The sequence below is a fragment of the Hippocampus zosterae genome, chromosome 2, assembly GCF_025434085.1.
Source record: "Hippocampus zosterae strain Florida chromosome 2, ASM2543408v3, whole genome shotgun sequence".
Taxonomy (NCBI): Eukaryota; Metazoa; Chordata; class Actinopteri; order Syngnathiformes; family Syngnathidae; genus Hippocampus; species Hippocampus zosterae.
Genome location: NC_067452.1, coordinates 34,579,465 through 34,596,326, shown reverse-complemented (window position 1 = coordinate 34,596,326; position 16,862 = coordinate 34,579,465). Strand labels below are relative to the sequence as shown.

The 16,862-nt window shown below is 42.2% G+C and overlaps 1 protein-coding gene and 1 long non-coding RNA gene across 3 annotated transcripts in view; both read right to left on the bottom strand.

The window, feature by feature from the left end:
* Nucleotides 1-383: 383 nt before the first annotated feature.
* On the bottom strand, nt 384-12,248 carry xpc (xeroderma pigmentosum, complementation group C). Of its 2 annotated transcripts, none has more exons than XM_052057346.1 (14): nt 11,930-12,248; nt 11,043-11,306; nt 10,879-10,975; nt 9,466-9,550; nt 9,220-9,377; nt 8,364-8,484; nt 8,189-8,278; nt 5,783-6,610; nt 5,547-5,707; nt 4,164-4,245; nt 2,823-2,954; nt 2,461-2,630; nt 1,106-1,199; nt 384-888 (listed from the first exon to the last, which is right to left on the bottom strand). In XM_052057346.1, exons 1-14 carry the CDS (start codon nt 12,090-12,092, stop codon nt 550-552), a joined length of 2,784 nt encoding a protein of 927 aa, XP_051913306.1. In that variant the 5' UTR covers nt 12,093-12,248; the 3' UTR covers nt 384-549. The 2 variants fall into 2 exon arrangements, with proteins under 2 accessions (XP_051913306.1, XP_051913307.1); XM_052057347.1 differs by having other exon boundaries at nt 11,043-11,178.
* Nucleotides 12,249-14,199: 1,951 nt separating this feature from the next.
* Nucleotides 14,200-16,862, bottom strand: part of LOC127595705 (uncharacterized) — a 53,009-nt gene continuing 50,346 nt past the window's right edge. Inside the window, exon 5 of the long non-coding RNA XR_007961306.1 lies at nt 14,200-15,396. This is a non-coding gene — a long non-coding RNA (uncharacterized LOC127595705). The remainder of the gene's footprint in view (nt 15,397-16,862) is intronic.

Sequence of the window (16,862 nt, the reverse complement as noted above, 5' to 3'; positions counted from 1 at the left end):
GAGAAAAACTGGCTGAAAATTGCAACAGGCTGACTATGCCCCCCCCCCCCCCCCCCAACCAAAAAACAAAATGTAGCCCCAGGACTTGGGAGAATTTTTGGGACTGAAAAAACATTTTTTCAGTCCCAAAAATTCTCATAACCATTGACAAAGTGACAACACCATTGAACATTATTTATTTTAATCATATTCCAATATTCACTTACAAAAAATAATTTTCGTTGTAGAAGTTAAAAACCTATATGCAAATGTCAGCTGTAAAAAAACCGTGCACTGTCCTATATACACAGGAAAAATGAGATGGAGTCTGAGTGTATCTCCGTTAGATATGGACAAAATGGAAGTTGTGTGCTTGTCAAACAGTAACATTGACACATTTCAGGTTCTATTCAGCCAAAACTCTACATGTAACATATGTTTATTACCGTATTTTTACACATTATTTACTCATCCGTAAAACCACCTATGACTTGCTGTAGGCATACAAAGTGTGTATACAGAGCAGCTTGGAGTGACTTGAAAAGTACAAATTGACATACTGTACATGCATCACGTTTTCTCAAAGGGGAACAAATGTTTCTCTTTGCCTCTCCTCTCCCGCTTTGTCTTCTGCCCACTGAAACTCTCCCCTTTCTCTCCAGCTGCTTGCCTGTTTTGAGGCCAAGACATAGCTAGTGTCTCTAACACAGATTTAGTGCTGGACTTTTCCTCCTCTCCGACACCCCCCTCATCCGATGAAAGTCCATCACATTTGTCTCCGTCTGCACTGGGTGCAGCGAGGACCCCGGTGGCCTGCCCTTTCTTGCCGTAACGCTGCTTCAGACGTTCTCTGATCAGAAGGCCCTTGGCAAGCAGCGTCCAATTGGAGATGACCCTCTTTTCTCTTTTCTGAAAAATGAAAGCCAAAAGGCCATTTAGCCCAGTATGGGCAAACTACGGTCCACGGGCCGGCTCCGGCCCCTTGGTCTTTTTAATCCGGCCCGCACACAATATTTTATGCTTCTCATTTGCCCCCCCCCCCCCGGGAAAATAATTGCCCACCCCTGATTTAGCCGAACAATGAACAACATTTCAATGACACTACCACAAGTGGATGCCCACGCACCTCTTTATCCCTCTGTTTTTGAAGCTCTTGTTCTTCCTCCCAGGCAGCTCTTAGGATCTCCTCATGCTCCTCACAGACAATATAGCCATCAGTGCTGGAACACACATTGGAAAACAGCTTAATAATAAATATACTATTCTCCTGTCCTATTAATTATCGAGGCCAAGTGTGTTGTCATCACGATGTGTGTGTGTGTGTGTGTGTGTGTCAGAGCAGGATTGGGCACAAAAACTCTACCGTTAAAACAGGGAGGAAAAAAAGGAGCTTTTGAAACACTTCACAGTAAATAATGAATGAATGGTGGCCACCCACATAGTACACGTATGGAAATTTTGATATCTGTGGTTTTCCTGACAGTTTCACATGGATGTCGTATTCTTGGATCCCTTGATCTTTTTAGTCTTTGTTAGAAGTACCAAGAACTAAACTGAGGGGATCAAGCCTTTTCTGTTGCTGGTCCCTCTCTCTGGAATGACCTCCCACTGAACCGAATTTGGCAAGCCTCCTCGCTGCCCATCTTTAAAGCCCTCCTCAAAACTCACTTGTATTCTTTGGCGTTCGACTCAGCATGACTTAGATTTGTTCTTGATTTTACTGCTTGGTGCTTTCTACCGCCTTTATTACTGATTCGTCTTACTGTTTATTGGGTATGTTAAATCGCTCCATGTACCGCACTTTGTATGCAGCGATGGCTGTTTGAAAGTGCTCTATAAATACTCTTGACTTGACTTGATACTCCGCCATATATTAATAAAATGCATATTCAAGAATCAATACAGTATACAATTGGCCTGAATGTAAAAAAGAAAAGAATCTGCTTTAAGTAAAGAACATTCCATTCTTACAGTCAATGTCAACCTAAATCATGACTTTCACATCATAGCGAACTAACAACAAGGCCAAGAAGTCATTGTCTACCATACCATCCACATGGTTTCGGAAAATAAAATGCACACACACCAGTCTTGCCCCAAACAGTCATAACACAGCCATTCCTCACCTCGCCATTCTGAGGAGCATGCAAAGTAATCGTTAGATATGATAGTGGATCAGGTCAAAAATTGTAGTCATGTTCTGAAAAAACATTGATGTGGTGAACAGTTATGAATAAAGATTGCGAAGATTGGATGAGTTGTACTTTTTTGGAATACTTGAACCCCTTTTTTGTAGAATACAAAGTACTTGATATGTCCCTGACACACCCAGACTATCTCCAGCAGCACATAAATTGAGTTTGAGACCCCTACTCTACACTGTTTCTGCTCTGCATCATTGATTAGTGTTGTCAACGTGTACCAAAAAGTGTATCAAAATATGACATTTGAAGGTAATTATTAAATAAATAAGTGTCTTACACCGCATGTGAATATCCCCCGTGAAAGTCAAAGCCAGTGACGGCGGGGACGGCATCCATGTCTAACTTCTTGGCCACACGGTGCAGATTGGACAGCCTGAGGTGAACGCAGCCCACCGGCAGCATACAGGCCTTAAACAAGTAGACGTTGCCGTAGTCATTGCGGGGAACCTGAAAGCAACCAATGAGTAGTAAATAATAGAGCACTTCAGTCAGTAACTTAAACAATAATCAATTTGAGGCCATTTTTTAAACTTTAATGCATCTTTGAAAGCTTTTGGCTTTTCAATATTTCTAAGCCGAATAGGTAATGTTTCCATTTCAATACAAAAGAAAGGTTCCCTATTCACAGGCATTAAATACCTTTCCATTCACAGCGATGGGAGGTTGATACGCCTCCGTCTGCCATTCTCCAAACAGAGCAAGGTCATTTTCATCCTTCTGCTCAGTCACCATCCGAGCCTTACGGGAACGATTTGAGAAGCCCTTCACCATCTGACATGTACACAGAGGATAAAGAACACAGGGAGATCAATTAAGCACAATTAGTTCACCATCCTTAAAGACGATGAAAGTCCATGCAACATTAGAAAGTGCTTTACTGCAGACTCTTTCAACTTTAGTGAGCGCTGGACGTTTCACCATTTTAAGCTCACTAGGCTTCTCAGAGAAGTCACACTCGAAGTAAAACACAATAATATATATATTTATTTATTATGCAAGTAAATAATTATAATTTGACATTCATTCATTCATTCATCTTCCTAACCGCTTGATCCTCACTAGGGTCGCGGGGGGCGCTGGAGCCTATCCCAGCTGTCTCCGGGCAGTAGGCGGGGGACACCCTGAATCGGTTGCCAGCCAATCGCAGGGCACACAGAGACGAACAACCATCCACGCTCACACTCACACCTAGGGACAATTTAGAGTGTTCAATCAGCCTGCCATGCATATTTTTGGAATGTGGGAGGAAACCGGAGAAACCCGGAGAAAACCCACGCAGGCCCGGGGAGAACATGCAAACTCCACACAGGGAGGCCGGAGCTGGAATCGAACCCGGTACCTCTGCACTGTGAAGCCGACGTGCTAACCACTGGACTACCGGGCCGCCCTATAATTTGACATCTTAAGTTATAAACATTAAAGTGGTTGACAACATAAATTCATAACTACCAGTATATATCAACCCCAAACATGCAGTCAAGTCTGTGTGAGTCGAGACTTGAATTCGATCAACTATCTCTACAGCTATAAATGGATGTGCACAGATGTTCCCGATCCAACCTGATGGAGCTTGAGAGGTGCTTCCAAGAAGAATAGCCGAAAAAGCCCTAAGATAGGCATGGCAAAATTGTGGCATCGTATTCAACAAGACCCAAGGTTGGAATTACCACCAACGGTTCCTCAACAAAAAGTATTGAGCAAATATTTTTGATACATTTGAGAAAAAAAATATCAGGTTGTCATTATGGGGCTGTTGTGTGTCGAATTTTGAAGGGAGAAAAATTCTGTTTTAAGATGAGGTTGTGACATAAAATGTGGAAAATGTGAAACGCTGTAAATACTTTCAGGATGTGCTGTAAACCTTACACTCGCTGGTGGTCTTAATAAACTTGTTAAGCACACAATATGATCCTATATATTATAAACAATAATAGCAAGAATTTGGAAATTTGATATGGAGTATACCAATAAAAATCTCACCTTGTAGGGTAGTTCTCCTATTCGGACCGTTCGTGCTTCTTTCAGCCATGTGTCTTTGGAATGTAGCGTGTGCACACAATCTCTAACAGAAAGGAACAAGATCATGTGTAATAATAATATTTGCCTCAAGAATGGGACACTGTCTTCCTTGCTTAATTGAAATATTGACAATAATATACAGTAATCCCTCGCTATTTCACGGTTCGTTTATCGCGGCTTCAGTGCATCGCAGTTTTTTTTCCAAACATATTCATTATATATATATATATATATATATATATATATATATACTGTATACATATGTATACACACACACACACACACACACACACACACACACACACACACACATGGAGTACAGTATTGTGTATGTTGCTCTATGTGACTCGCTGTTGTTTTGCAGCTTCTCGCGGACCGTTTGCGTACGAGGGATTACTGTATTAACAGATAACATTCTAACAAACACCACAATTACACAAAACACACCGATACTGATGCATTTGAGCATGGCATTGTAAACAAAACAAAACAAAAAAGGATCTTAAAATAAATAAATAAATAAATAAACACAACATTGATGTTGTGTTTAGAGCATTGTATCAAGAGTTCCTTAAACCAGTCAAAAATGTTCACATTAGCATGAAAAAAAGTGTCTGGACTCAGACTTGCAGAGCCCTTTAAGTGAAAAGACTACCCGGTAATCATCTTTGAAGAATGAGAGGAAAAAGAAAGAGACACAATACAGGATGACCTTAAGTATCGAATTGCTCTCATTCACACAAGTGAAACACTTTCATCTCAATGACTGAATTCATTTTGCTCATACACACTTCCGATAGGCTCTTCTTACACACGCCACTAAATTGCTTTGACATTTTATTTATTTGAAGATGTATTCTATTTATGTACAAGAGCGTTTCAGTGTTGCGTACAAGAGTAGCAATATGACAAGTGGCTGCCGTCGGGAAAAAAAAAACTCGAAATGAACACTTCAAACGCCTTGAAAATCCACTAGAAGGCAATTCAGGGATTTAAAAAAAACTATTGATTACTAAAGAACATGACCAATTCTACTCCCCAAGCCAAAAGTCATATTCCATTTGCGCGACTGAAGTCGATTTTTTAAAGAAAGTCAAAGGGCACTGCGATTTTGACACAATGACACATTTTAGCCTGTGCAAGTGGATATTTTACACTGAAACTTGTCAGCCAATCTGAGAACATAAGAGCCTTTCAGGAGTGTGTACGAGTGAAAGAAAAGCAGTCGTGCTCATCAGTGTTTCCGTAATGTTTGAAGGCGTTTCTAAAGTACGTGTGAGAGGTCATCCTAAATTATGTTCATGACGGTCCCTCACACCGAAGTGTCCCAAGTGTTTGACTGACCTGGAGTACACCGGCTCTCCTCGGCAGTATCCGAGTACGGCGGCTGTGTCGGGATAGATGGCTTCGTACTTGAGCAGGTGTCTCTTTAACGCGTACAGCGGGTGGTTTTTGTACTCGGCGATGGAGACGGGCAAGGGCTTGTTCAGCAGCTTCGTCTGCATCTGAGTGGCCAATCGAATCGAGCTTGAGCAAACAATGATTCGTGAGGCTTTTTTTAAAGTTTCATAATGGTTCACCTCCTTATCCTCTTTCGCGTCCCGCTCATCTTCGGGTCTCAGGAACGGCTGCAGAGTCTCCTCCCACCATTCCTCTTCCACTCTCCTCTTCCTGCTCGACGTCATCCAGGTGGGGTCGTACTTCCGACCCAAGTCCTTCACAAAGCCGTCTCCGTCCACACCCACCACGTACGTGACGGGCCGCGTTGCATTCTGGGAGCAGAGGTGAGGCGCGCCCACGCCGTGCTCCACATCCACACACACCCAGGAGGAGGTTTTGTCAACAAACACTTCCAACCACTCGTCAGCTCCGGCACCATTGTTCTTCTTCGCACTCTGTCGCTTTGGTTTGCTGGCCGGCAGTCCCTTTTCTCCATCCTCATTTTTCCCTACACTGCTCTTTTTCTTTTGGGCTGTATTCTTCGTGTCATTTATATCTTCGCTCTTTCTACTGTCTTTACCCTTTACTCCCTTGGCAGATTTGGTCCCAATCTCTGAATCGTCACTGTCTTCTTCAGGGGACACTTGAAAGTCTTCATCACTAAGTTCCTCCTCACTCTCACTGTTGCTCTCTTCCTTGTAGCTGACCTTTGAGGCAATGCTACGCCGTTTGGAGTTCTTTGGTCTTGGGCCTCCTGGCGACATCATTTTCTCTGCCTCCGCTTCTTCCTCTCCCTTAGATGGTTTTCTCTTTGCTTTTTTCCCTCCCCTGTCTCCATCGATCTTTGCTCTTTCAGCTGGCCTCTTAGAGCCCGGGGAGACTGTCTTTTCAGGTGAGCTGGTCTTTGAAGTTGCCTGGTTTTGGTTTGTCTTTGCTGGTGAGATAGTGGCGCTTGTGGCCCCTTTGCCCTGGAGACCAGACACGGATTTATTTGTAAATGAAAAAAATGGCGAATATACATCCCACAGGAACACAATAACAGGCAAAGATGCAGAATGACTATAGGATCTTACCTGACGTAACATGGATGTAAGTAAGCATTTTCTATGACTTGAAATATAGGACGGATCAATAAGAAAATTGATCTCACCAACTCTACATATACTAGCTATGGGTGTCTACTTACTGAACTGCAGAAACAGTGGTCCTACGCATTTATAAAAGGTAACGCTTCAGGTGAGGAGTAAGCCGTTATTGATGCAAAATTGCATTTAATAGTAACGTACTATTTATTGTATCCTAATAAGGACAAGCGGTATTGAAAATGGATGGATGGCTTATATACATGTGCAGTACAGTGGTACCTCTACTTAGGAACGTCTCTTCATACGAAATTTCATACGAAAGTTCCAAAATGCCTCAACAGGAAAATATTGCCTCAAATTACAAAAGACATTTCAAGATATGGAAGGTAAAAATACAGTATGGGCTGATCATCACAGCTCCAAGTTTCCTGAACGCAACATACTTATAGCTGCTCTGCCATTGGCTATTACCGAGAATCATCCTGGCATCCCATTGGCTAAGAAGAACTGCCACCGTATGTGCTTATACAGCGTCCTTGTCATTCGCCTCTCGGGCCATGAGGTGTTCCAATAGTTTTACATAAATATAAATCCCCAGAAAAAGCGTTCACCAGTCTGGCGATTTCTCACTATGCTGATGTTTGCCTTGGCCATTTTCAAAGGATTGTTAAAATCTGACAAAGGCAGACATCCTTTGATTGGTTCTTTACAAAACACCAGGCAAAAAACACTTCTGAGAGAGAACATGAACCAAAGAGTGCCAAAAACCATCAGGACGCAGTTGAAAGTTAAATGACCATCATTTTTATACCTAACTAGCTGGTTCACCGCCCTCCGGGCGGCTCATCAGCTAGTTCCTGCGGAAGGCTGGTAAGATGGTGGTTTGCCGCCCTCCGGGCGGCTCATCAGCTAGTTCCTGCGGAACGCTGGTAAGGTGGGCCTTCGGCCCACAAAAGTGTTGTTGCTTGGTTCAACTTTTTGTTCATCTTCATTGCTTATCGCGAAAATAAAGAGATGTTGAGCTCTACTAAATAACTAACAATTTTATTGCAATGCTTGTGGGTAGACAACATTTTTTCGCTAAGATGCCCGCGCGATCGTAGTGAGCCACTGCCTGAGCGGCGCAGTGGCGGCGCGGTGTAGGTACGTTTTGAAAAGGGACAGACGGAAGGACAGACCGCGTGCGGGACGACGCGCAATATATATATAGATTCTTTGTTTGTTTACATTATGCACAACTCTCATTTATTGTGTAATACTCTAATTTGTAACAGGTATTTGTTACATATTTTGATGCATTTTTATGCTTTAGAAAACATTTATGTCTGAATTTTGGGGGGCTTGGAACGGATTAGAGCATTTACATGGAAAACGCGTCTCTACAAATTTTTCTGAAATTTCTTCCAGAACCAATTAATTTCGTCAGTAGAGGTACGAGTGTTTATAAAATGCTGGTGTTACCTTGGTTGGTGGAGGTTTGAGAGGAATGGGCTGTAGTGAAAGAACCAACCGGCAGAAGAGCTGCAAAGACCTCAAGACCAGCATGAACAACTACAGGAAACACAGAAAGATCATATCCACGTCAGCGACGTTTATTTAAATCGTTGCATTCCACCGGTGGCGGTGAACTACCGACATGAGTCATCTCCTGGTGGTTCTTTGCCGACAGGCTTGCTAGACGTTTCTCCAGCAGTGTGCGAGGGTTTGGACGCTCTTCATAGGGAAGACTGGGGTTGAGGGTGAAAGTTGCTTGAAACCTGGAAGAGAAACGACCTTTTTTTGTAAATTTCCCCAGTGTGGGACGAATAAAGGATATCTTATCTTATCTTTACTTAACACTTGTGAGCAGCTCAAACTCTGTACCAATTGTGATTTTATTCACATTTAAGACAAGAGTACTGGTGATTGCTTTGGCTTTTTTTTTTAAAGGCCTACAAAGTACCCCTAATAGGCCATTCCGGGACATAAATTAATATATTCAAATTAATGATACAGACTTCAATTTCGTTTATGGAATACTAGCTGGTTCGCCGCCCGGAGGGCGGCTCATCAGCTAGTTCCTGCGGAAGGCTGGTAAGGTGGGCCTTCGGCCCACAAAAGTGTTGTTGCTTGGTTCAACTTTTTGTTCATCTTCATTGCTTATCGCGAAAATAAAGAGATGTTTAGCTCTACTAAATAACTAACAATTTCATTGCAATGCTTGTGGGTAGACAACATTTTTTCGCTAAGATGCCCGCGCGATCGTAGTGAGCCACTGCCTAGCGGCGCAGTAGCGGCGCGCAGCGGCGCGGTGAAGTAGGTACGTTTTGAAAAGGGACAGACGGAAGGACAGACCGCGTGCTATATATATATATAGAAGAAGATGAATGAAGTCAACAGCAAAATGCCCCCCCCACCTCCCACTCGAGATGGATGAAAAAAGGATCCCTAATTTGGAATCACTGACTTAAAAGGAGCAATAACTCCATGGAGTATTGCTGAGGTAGACACACCATTTTAGCAGTCCAGAGAGGTAGTTCTGGTCTTTACGCTCCTTGGCGACCGCACTATAGTGAGCAGGAAGCATTGACAGCGTGACAGCCAGCAGGTCGGGTTCACTGCACAGGCGGTTGCGGAACATCCCGCTAGCTAAGAGACACATGAGGTGCACCTGAAGGAGCACAAAAAGAATCTCGCAATAACTTACAGAGCAAGTGTGGAGGGATGGCAACAACAAAAGCGTATGCAGGTGTGTTTACCTTGTGCGTGTCGATCAGCAGGTCCTTCTTGTAACGGTTCATCATCCGTCTCAGGTACATCTCAAACTCTGCCTTTTTCTTCTGTCTGGACAACCACAAATGATGATGACTCACAACAAGAGACCGTTTTTATGAAATGGAAAATTTGAAAGCACATGAAAGAAGTGGAATTTTAAGAAAGATGTAAATGTGAGGATATGTGAAATTAATGCAGTGTGTTTCAAACATTTAAAATATGAATAGAGGATCTTCATAACATGTCTGGGACAAACAAAAGTCTTGGGCCACCGTTACATCTTGCACAACTATTGCAATCATAGCATACAACTAGTATGTTCATCAGCAAAGTGCAGACCCCTGGCAGAGGCCAAGCTGTCAACAAAAGTACAAAAAACAATTTAAGCATTATTTTACAAGGGCTTGTTTGTCCATTTGCTTGTTCGTTTACAGGCTACTTTGCATAGCCATAATAATTAATTAGTCCATTTACTGATTGTTGAAATTCGCTAAATTGTGTGTTGGTTAATTGCGCTGTGGAGCACTTGAGGCAAAATGGTGTACACGACTAGGATGCAATCGGCGTTCTTGGATCAGGCTCAACTAGTTTGCAGCCCAGAGAAAATAATTATGTCACAATGCCATTTGTTACACAGTATTTCATGTTTGAATATTAACAACTATCTCAACTCAAAAGTATTCATAGAGCACCTTAAAACAACCACCGCTGTATAAAAAGTGCTGCTGGACACAGAGCATAAATAACTAATACGACAACAATAAAACAATAAATTAATAACGAAGACAACAGGAAGCACAAAAACAGTCAAACTTAAAATCAAGAGTAAAAAGCCAAAGAATAAAAATGAATTTTAAGGGGTGACGGGATGCCACAATGGGGAGTTATGTGCTCCCTCTTATAAATACCGGTCAAGCGGCGAGCAGCAGAATTTTGGAGCAACTGGAGACGCTTAACGGAGGATTGGCTCACTCCAAAGTAAGGTGCATTACAGTAATCCAGCCGAGATGTGACGAAGGCATGAATTACTGTTTCAAAGTCTTCTTGAGAAAAGAGAGGCTTTACTTTAGCCAGTTGCCTAAGATGAAACAAATATGAACCATATCTATGTAGAAAACACTGCACTAACTGCACTGGCGATGTTTTAAGTAAAGGGAAGTTAATCACTGCATTAAAAAACACACTACAACTAATAATACCCAATATTACAACTAATGTAACAGCTCATCCTTGGAAAACACTTTTCAGAAAGCTCGTAACACAAGAACAGATTGTGGAGTGACATTGTCCCCTTGTGCTGGTTGATAAGTATTAATGCATAGAAAGCTAGTCATTGGTGACATAATTTCTTTAAAAATAAAAAAAGAAAGAAAAAAAACTTAGTGGTGTTCACTCACTTATTCCTGATTTCTGGGGTTTCAATTTCGATCTCAACAGGCTGAGAAGGCAGGACGAGTTCTGGGGTTTCAGCTGGACTCAGAGGCTCAGCCAGTTCTCATAAAACACAAACATGTTAACCTAAAAGCAAGGACCGGTACAATGTTTAGTTTTCTTTACTTACCTTCCACCTCCTCCCAGTCATCGTCCTCTTCCTCACTCTCCTCCTCCTCTTCTTCCTTTACATCGTCTGTCACTGGGGCTGCTGAGCTCATCTTTTCATCATAATTATTGTTGCTGTGTGGGTCCTCCACCTTCACCTGGGATTGGAAGTGTTTGCTGCTGATAACTTTTGTGGTATTCCCAATTCCGTGGCCTGAGGAGGAACGTGGCTTCGGAATAACTCTCCTCTTGGGCATCTCCTCCTCTTTTGCACTGCCATCAACACCTTCGGGGACAGCAGGAAACCATTCCCACCGTTTAGTTTAGGAATGATTGATTATTTATTTTCTAAACCTTTTCGGTTTTGCTTATTCATGCAAATGTTTGATCCGTTTGTCATTTAATGCCGGAATAATTTTGCTGTGAAATAGGAGAGTTCAATATACTGTACTCCAATTGCTGTGATTTCTATTGCGATCAATATTTATCAGTCAGAAAGAGAGGAAAGAGACCGCAGAGCTACAGAGAACAATATCAGTACACTATTATGGCAACTATAGCACACTAGTAGCAAATAAGACAGATCAAGATGGGATAGGGCAGGACAGGGGTCGTGAGTCAAGCAGTGACCCCGGTGTATGGTGGGAGTTCGCTATGCGGTGCCAAAACTCCTGTCAAGAATCTCAGTTCAAATAAGAAGTCATTTCATGGGGTTAACAAAATCATAAGGGCTGTGTATAGCAACGAAGGTATTTGTAATGCTTTACGATTAGTAGAATTGTAACTGTGCTTTCAATGGACATGGTATCACTATGTCACAAAAACAGTACAATTACATTGTGAAATACGCGTTCCGTAAAATGGATTTCGGACTTGTGATACAGCCGAGTGTTGTTTGTTTCATATTACCGGCATCTTTTCTCTTGGACGTCTCTTTCGTTCTTCCACCCTTTGCTTTCAGCACTTGCTTCAGCTTCTTTGTATTGACGTCTGCCTTCTTGCATCCACTCCGCTTTGCCATACTGTTTTCTTCGCTAAAATATTTATTCCTGTTTTTATTTTTTTTAATCATGTACGAGCGTAGACGGTAAGTCTCAGAATTCCCCACGTGAAATTATGCCCTGGTGGATGGCATAAGAAATAAGTTATTTAACATTCCTGCACCTCTTTGATAACACTGTCAATCAACGCCTGTAGGGGTACTCATGAAGGGAGGGGTTGCGTCATGTCCGGTTACCTTCTTTTTCTTCTGTCCGTTTTTGCGGACTCGCAATCACTTTTGAGTGCATATTGCCATCTAGTGTAGAAACAAGCGATTCGCGGGCTATGGCAACAACTACCCCCGCCGAGTAGATAGGAAGGAACAACGAACAGTGCGATCTGCTGGTAATGGTACATATAATAAAATGATTAGTAATTATTTTGAAGGATAAAAAAATTCAGGATTTAAAAATTATGTTTTCTGTTAGAAAAAAGAAAAATATTTAAAAAACAGGCCTCTTTTATTAACAATGAATCGTGGTGCATATTGTGGGCATCTCCTCTAGGAAAATCAAAAAAAAATCAGAAACATATTCAAACGATTCAGTCTATTTTGTGAAACAGGGTTTTCGGTTTTGTCGATAAAAGAAAGAAAACAAATCCCGTTTACCTCGTGAAAGGAGGCCATCTCTTCTGTTGTGAACACTGTATACAATGACAGACACATTATTGGTTACGTTGTGCGAACTTTTGAACATTTGAGACGGAGATACGACCTGAAAGAGGTTTGTCTTTAATGACTACAGTCCAAATATGTGAAGTTTATCCAGAGGGGAGCGCCAGAGGATAAACAAAATTGTCACGTAGCAATCCAAGGACCGATTACAGCCCACAACGCCGTGTATTTATTTTAAATACTTTTCGTTGTACTATTTTGAACGTGAGTCGGTGTCACCCCACCGTCTATGAAAAGAAATAAAGACGACACTGACAACGTTAAGTGGTTCAAGTTTATTGTCCAGTTGGCATTAGAAAAAAACAAACAAACACTGGATTTGCACATCCCCGTGACAAAATTCTACATCTCCCACAGTGTGATTGATGCACAGAAGGACACTACGAAGAAAACGAGTTTTTTTTTTCAAAGTTAGTGTCATAGTGTCTGATTTCTCAACAGATTTGTTAACTCCACGTGACAAGGCTTTAAAAAAATAGTTTTTACCGTTTAACATGGACACGAAAAATATGGCAATAGAACCCAATATCATAGAAATATTTGACCACTTTAACATTGCCAGTGATTTTTTTCGAATCTCGTGAACACCTTCCTTCCAATAATTCACTGGATGAATTCCATCAACATGAATAAATACCCCCGCCCACCACATTAAAAAAAATCGTTGTAACTGTAATAAACTAATTTCACAGACGAAATCAGCTTGTGGTTTAACTTTATTTGACTCGTGCAAACCTATACAGTACAGCAGCACAGTCGTTTGCGCTTACAGATATTTTAGCATTCCAGTAGACTCTTGCATTGTCTACATTTTAAGCAGGAATTTTGAACTGTGATGAACATGAATTGCAATATGCAAGGTAAAGGTTTGACCCCAACTGCAGTTAGCTAAATAAACAGCCTTGGCCACTGTTTGACACAAGACTATTTTTTTCACGATTACTTACCGCCAAGTCACTTCGCACCACGGGGATGAAGAACAAGAACTAATATTGGTAACTAATTGGTTCTTCGTTGTGTTACTTTGGCGACAGGTCCCCTGGAAAGAGTTCTGCTTCTTAGGTTCAAATCGATCTGATTCATCAGAGTCCACTTTTCCTCTCTGTTGAGATCAATATCAATTTTGTTTGAGGTTCGGCACCAGAGATGTATTTCGAGGACGTGCTGAAGAGGTTCACATATTCACCATAAATGTGAGAGTGTGTCACTGTGTGTCCTGAACGGCCATATATAAATACACAATATAGATTAGTGTATGCTATGCATGTGTTCCAGTGTCTTGTGTGTGCTTCCAGCGCGGTGCATGGCTTCCATCCCTATATGAACCATCAGTAGAGTCAGATAGGAATAAAAAGCCATAAAGCGCACTGGGCATTGGGAAGACTGGGATATATGGGAAAGTAGGCACATGAACACAAAGTAGAGGACTATGCATAAAATCAATACAAATAAGAAGCAATGATGTTTTCAACCTGATACCCACTTTGTACTTTAGGTTTTGTTTTTACAACAATGTCATGCCACTTTTGGTTTATAGTAGGATATATATTACCTTGGGCTGTTGAAAATTATACAATGACACAAATGTTTACATATAAATCAAACTGCTCAGTGTTGCTCAGTAACCTCTGGGTTTTTTTATAGTCACAAAATTTTAAGTTATTTAAGAAAGAAAGAAAAAAAAGAGAAAAGGGGTCAAAGACAATGCAGGTTCTTCTTATAATGACTTACTATCGTTTCGGAATTAAGCTCTAAAATAGCTCTCTCTCAAGACAAAAATAAAAACATGGTGACGTAATGGGCCAATGTCATTAAAAAATGTACCTTAAAACAACAGAATTGTGTGATATTCGAACCGTTTTGTTCTTTCAAGTAGGAGGGGCTAATTCTCCCAGAACTGCCTTCAGTTGCTTCCACTGTGTAAAGGCAGCACATGTTGCAAACACACCAACAAAATGTTCTATTTCAAGTCATCTAACAGCAACTTGCTTTCCGCAAGGATTTGATGTCTCCCCACTGCCACTTGTGGCAGCATTCTTTGCAGAGGTGCATGTGAACTTGAAGAGAACTGAGACAGATGTGCCCTTTGGGTTCACGTTCAATAAGAAATGAAAAAAAAAAACCTTCTCCGTTGCCGCATCCATGACATCATGGCTACACATCAAGTCAGGCTCTTGTGATTTGGAATTGACAGGAATTAAACCGATTCACGTTGCCTTCAATGTCAAGCCTAAATAAAACGAATCCGCTGAGCTGTCACTCAAGATCCTCGTTAATAAACTTCTGCCAGACTATCAAAGCTCCAAACAAAACTCAAAAGAGGCACCATAAAAAAAAATAAAAATTCGAATCTATATATAAAAAAAATGTATCACCAAAAATATCAACAAATATAACAGAAAACTACCACCTGAGCAGGGCTTTCTGAGTGATGTTTCTGGCACCACTATGGAAAAAGAAGAAGAGACGAGCATCCGTGCCAGGTGTTTCATCCTCTTGCTTGGTTCTGACAGGTCCACGTGAGTCCACATGTCACTCCATGGTGCTGCAATGGAGAGAACACTTGCCCTGTCCTCCGGTCCGATCCAAAGAAATGCTGTTGCTGCTGCCGCTGTTGCTGCTTCAACCACCGGTGGATGTGTGGGGTGTTTGACCGCCCCTTTACGCAGAGAGAGCGAGAGAGAGAGAGAGAGAGAGAGAGAAAGAAGGGGGTTACAAAAGAGTGAGGATGGGGCCAACTAAAGGAGAGAGGGGATCATACCTGTGTAGTAAACCTACCTCATTGTGTGTGTGTGTGTGTGTGTGTGTGTCTGCATGTGTGGAAGCCAGACATAGGGGATGTCAGGTGGGGGGAGGGGATTGGGCGGAGGGGGCGCTCATGTCGCCTCACCGTGTTAATAAAAGCTGGCTCGAGGGGCTGAATAGGGATCTTTTTTTTCTCTCTCATTCAAAAAACACTAGAAAGCACTTTCATTCTGCTGATGACAGAGAATGTGTGTCCATGTGTGTGTGTGTGTGTATGTGCGCGCGTGCATTAGCATCTCCATGTGTTTGCCCTCCCGTGCCTCGGCCGCTGTCGGTTTAGCTGGCATTTACACTGCTTACAGACAAACAGGCAGCCTGGTTGGACAGCCTGACAGAGGGCCAATAAACAGCACAAAAGGGCAAAGAAGAGGTGCAGATGCCCAGAGAAAATGGAGGTATGATGGGGAAGATAAAAAGAGGTGAGAGAGAGAGAGAGTATTGAGGTGAAACACATGAAGTGGAAATAGTCGACAGCCTCCTCCTTTTCCTCCTCCAAATGCTCTCAGGGGCTCCGCTGGAGTTGCATTCCAACGCGTCGCTCTCAATCCCCGTAACTCCCAGCAACAGTTCCTTGATGTGATCCCACGTCATGCCGGGTAGCAGAAGGAGGGGGTCGGCGGGGATGAGAGAGGCGCAGAGGGTGAGAAAGGAGACGGAAATGGAAAGATAGACAAGACAAAGGTACAGGTGGATGCAAAGAAGTGGAGCAAAATGTGAAACCAAGGATGGTAGAAGAGAGGAGAGGAAAGGATGAAAATGCACCCCACCCCACCCCCCACATTCCCCAAACACCCTTGCTCCTTCAGGCTCTTTTTCTAAGCACTAAAGAAACTCATTGAGGATTATTTTCCCCCTCGAATCAGACGATTTGTTCTGGTCAGTCTGCTTTAATAAAATTGAAAGAGTCAACATGAGTCACTGATCTGACTAACTTCGGTGCTGGCAGCCCGGGTTCAGTTCCCAGTGCCAATAGCTGTCTGACCCTATATGTGCCCTGTGATTGACTGGCAATAAGTCCAGAGTGGAGTCCCCCTTTTTTTTTCCAGAGTCAGCTGAGACACTCAACAACTTCTACGGAAAATGGATAGATGGACTCAAGATACAGTGAAAAATGCATGATCTGATACACAAGCATGAGAAGATACACACAGAGGACTGTGCCTTTCGAGGTGCTGCTGTTTTGTCTAGCAAAAGAGATGAAACAGGCACCCGTTTAGTATAATGAAACCGAATTTACTTTTACATCTACTTTTGAATCAATCTCACCTACACTGCTTTCATACATGACATAGCTGCAAAGAGAGAGGAGCTGGTTTAGAA

Excerpts from the sequence above, each read along its gene's own strand:
- xpc (XM_052057346.1), bottom strand. The coding sequence starts at position 12,092 with ATGATTAAAAAAAATAAAAACAGGAATAAATATTTTAGCGAAGAAAAC. Across the intron at positions 2,955-4,163 it reads TAGGAGAACTACCCTACAAG|ATGGTGAAGGGCTTCTCAAA; the intron begins GTGAGATTTTTA and ends TGTACATGTCAG. Across the intron at positions 889-1,105 it reads AAAAACAGAGGGATAAAGAG|AAAAGAGAAAAGAGGGTCAT; the intron begins GTGCGTGGGCAT and ends TTCATTTTTCAG.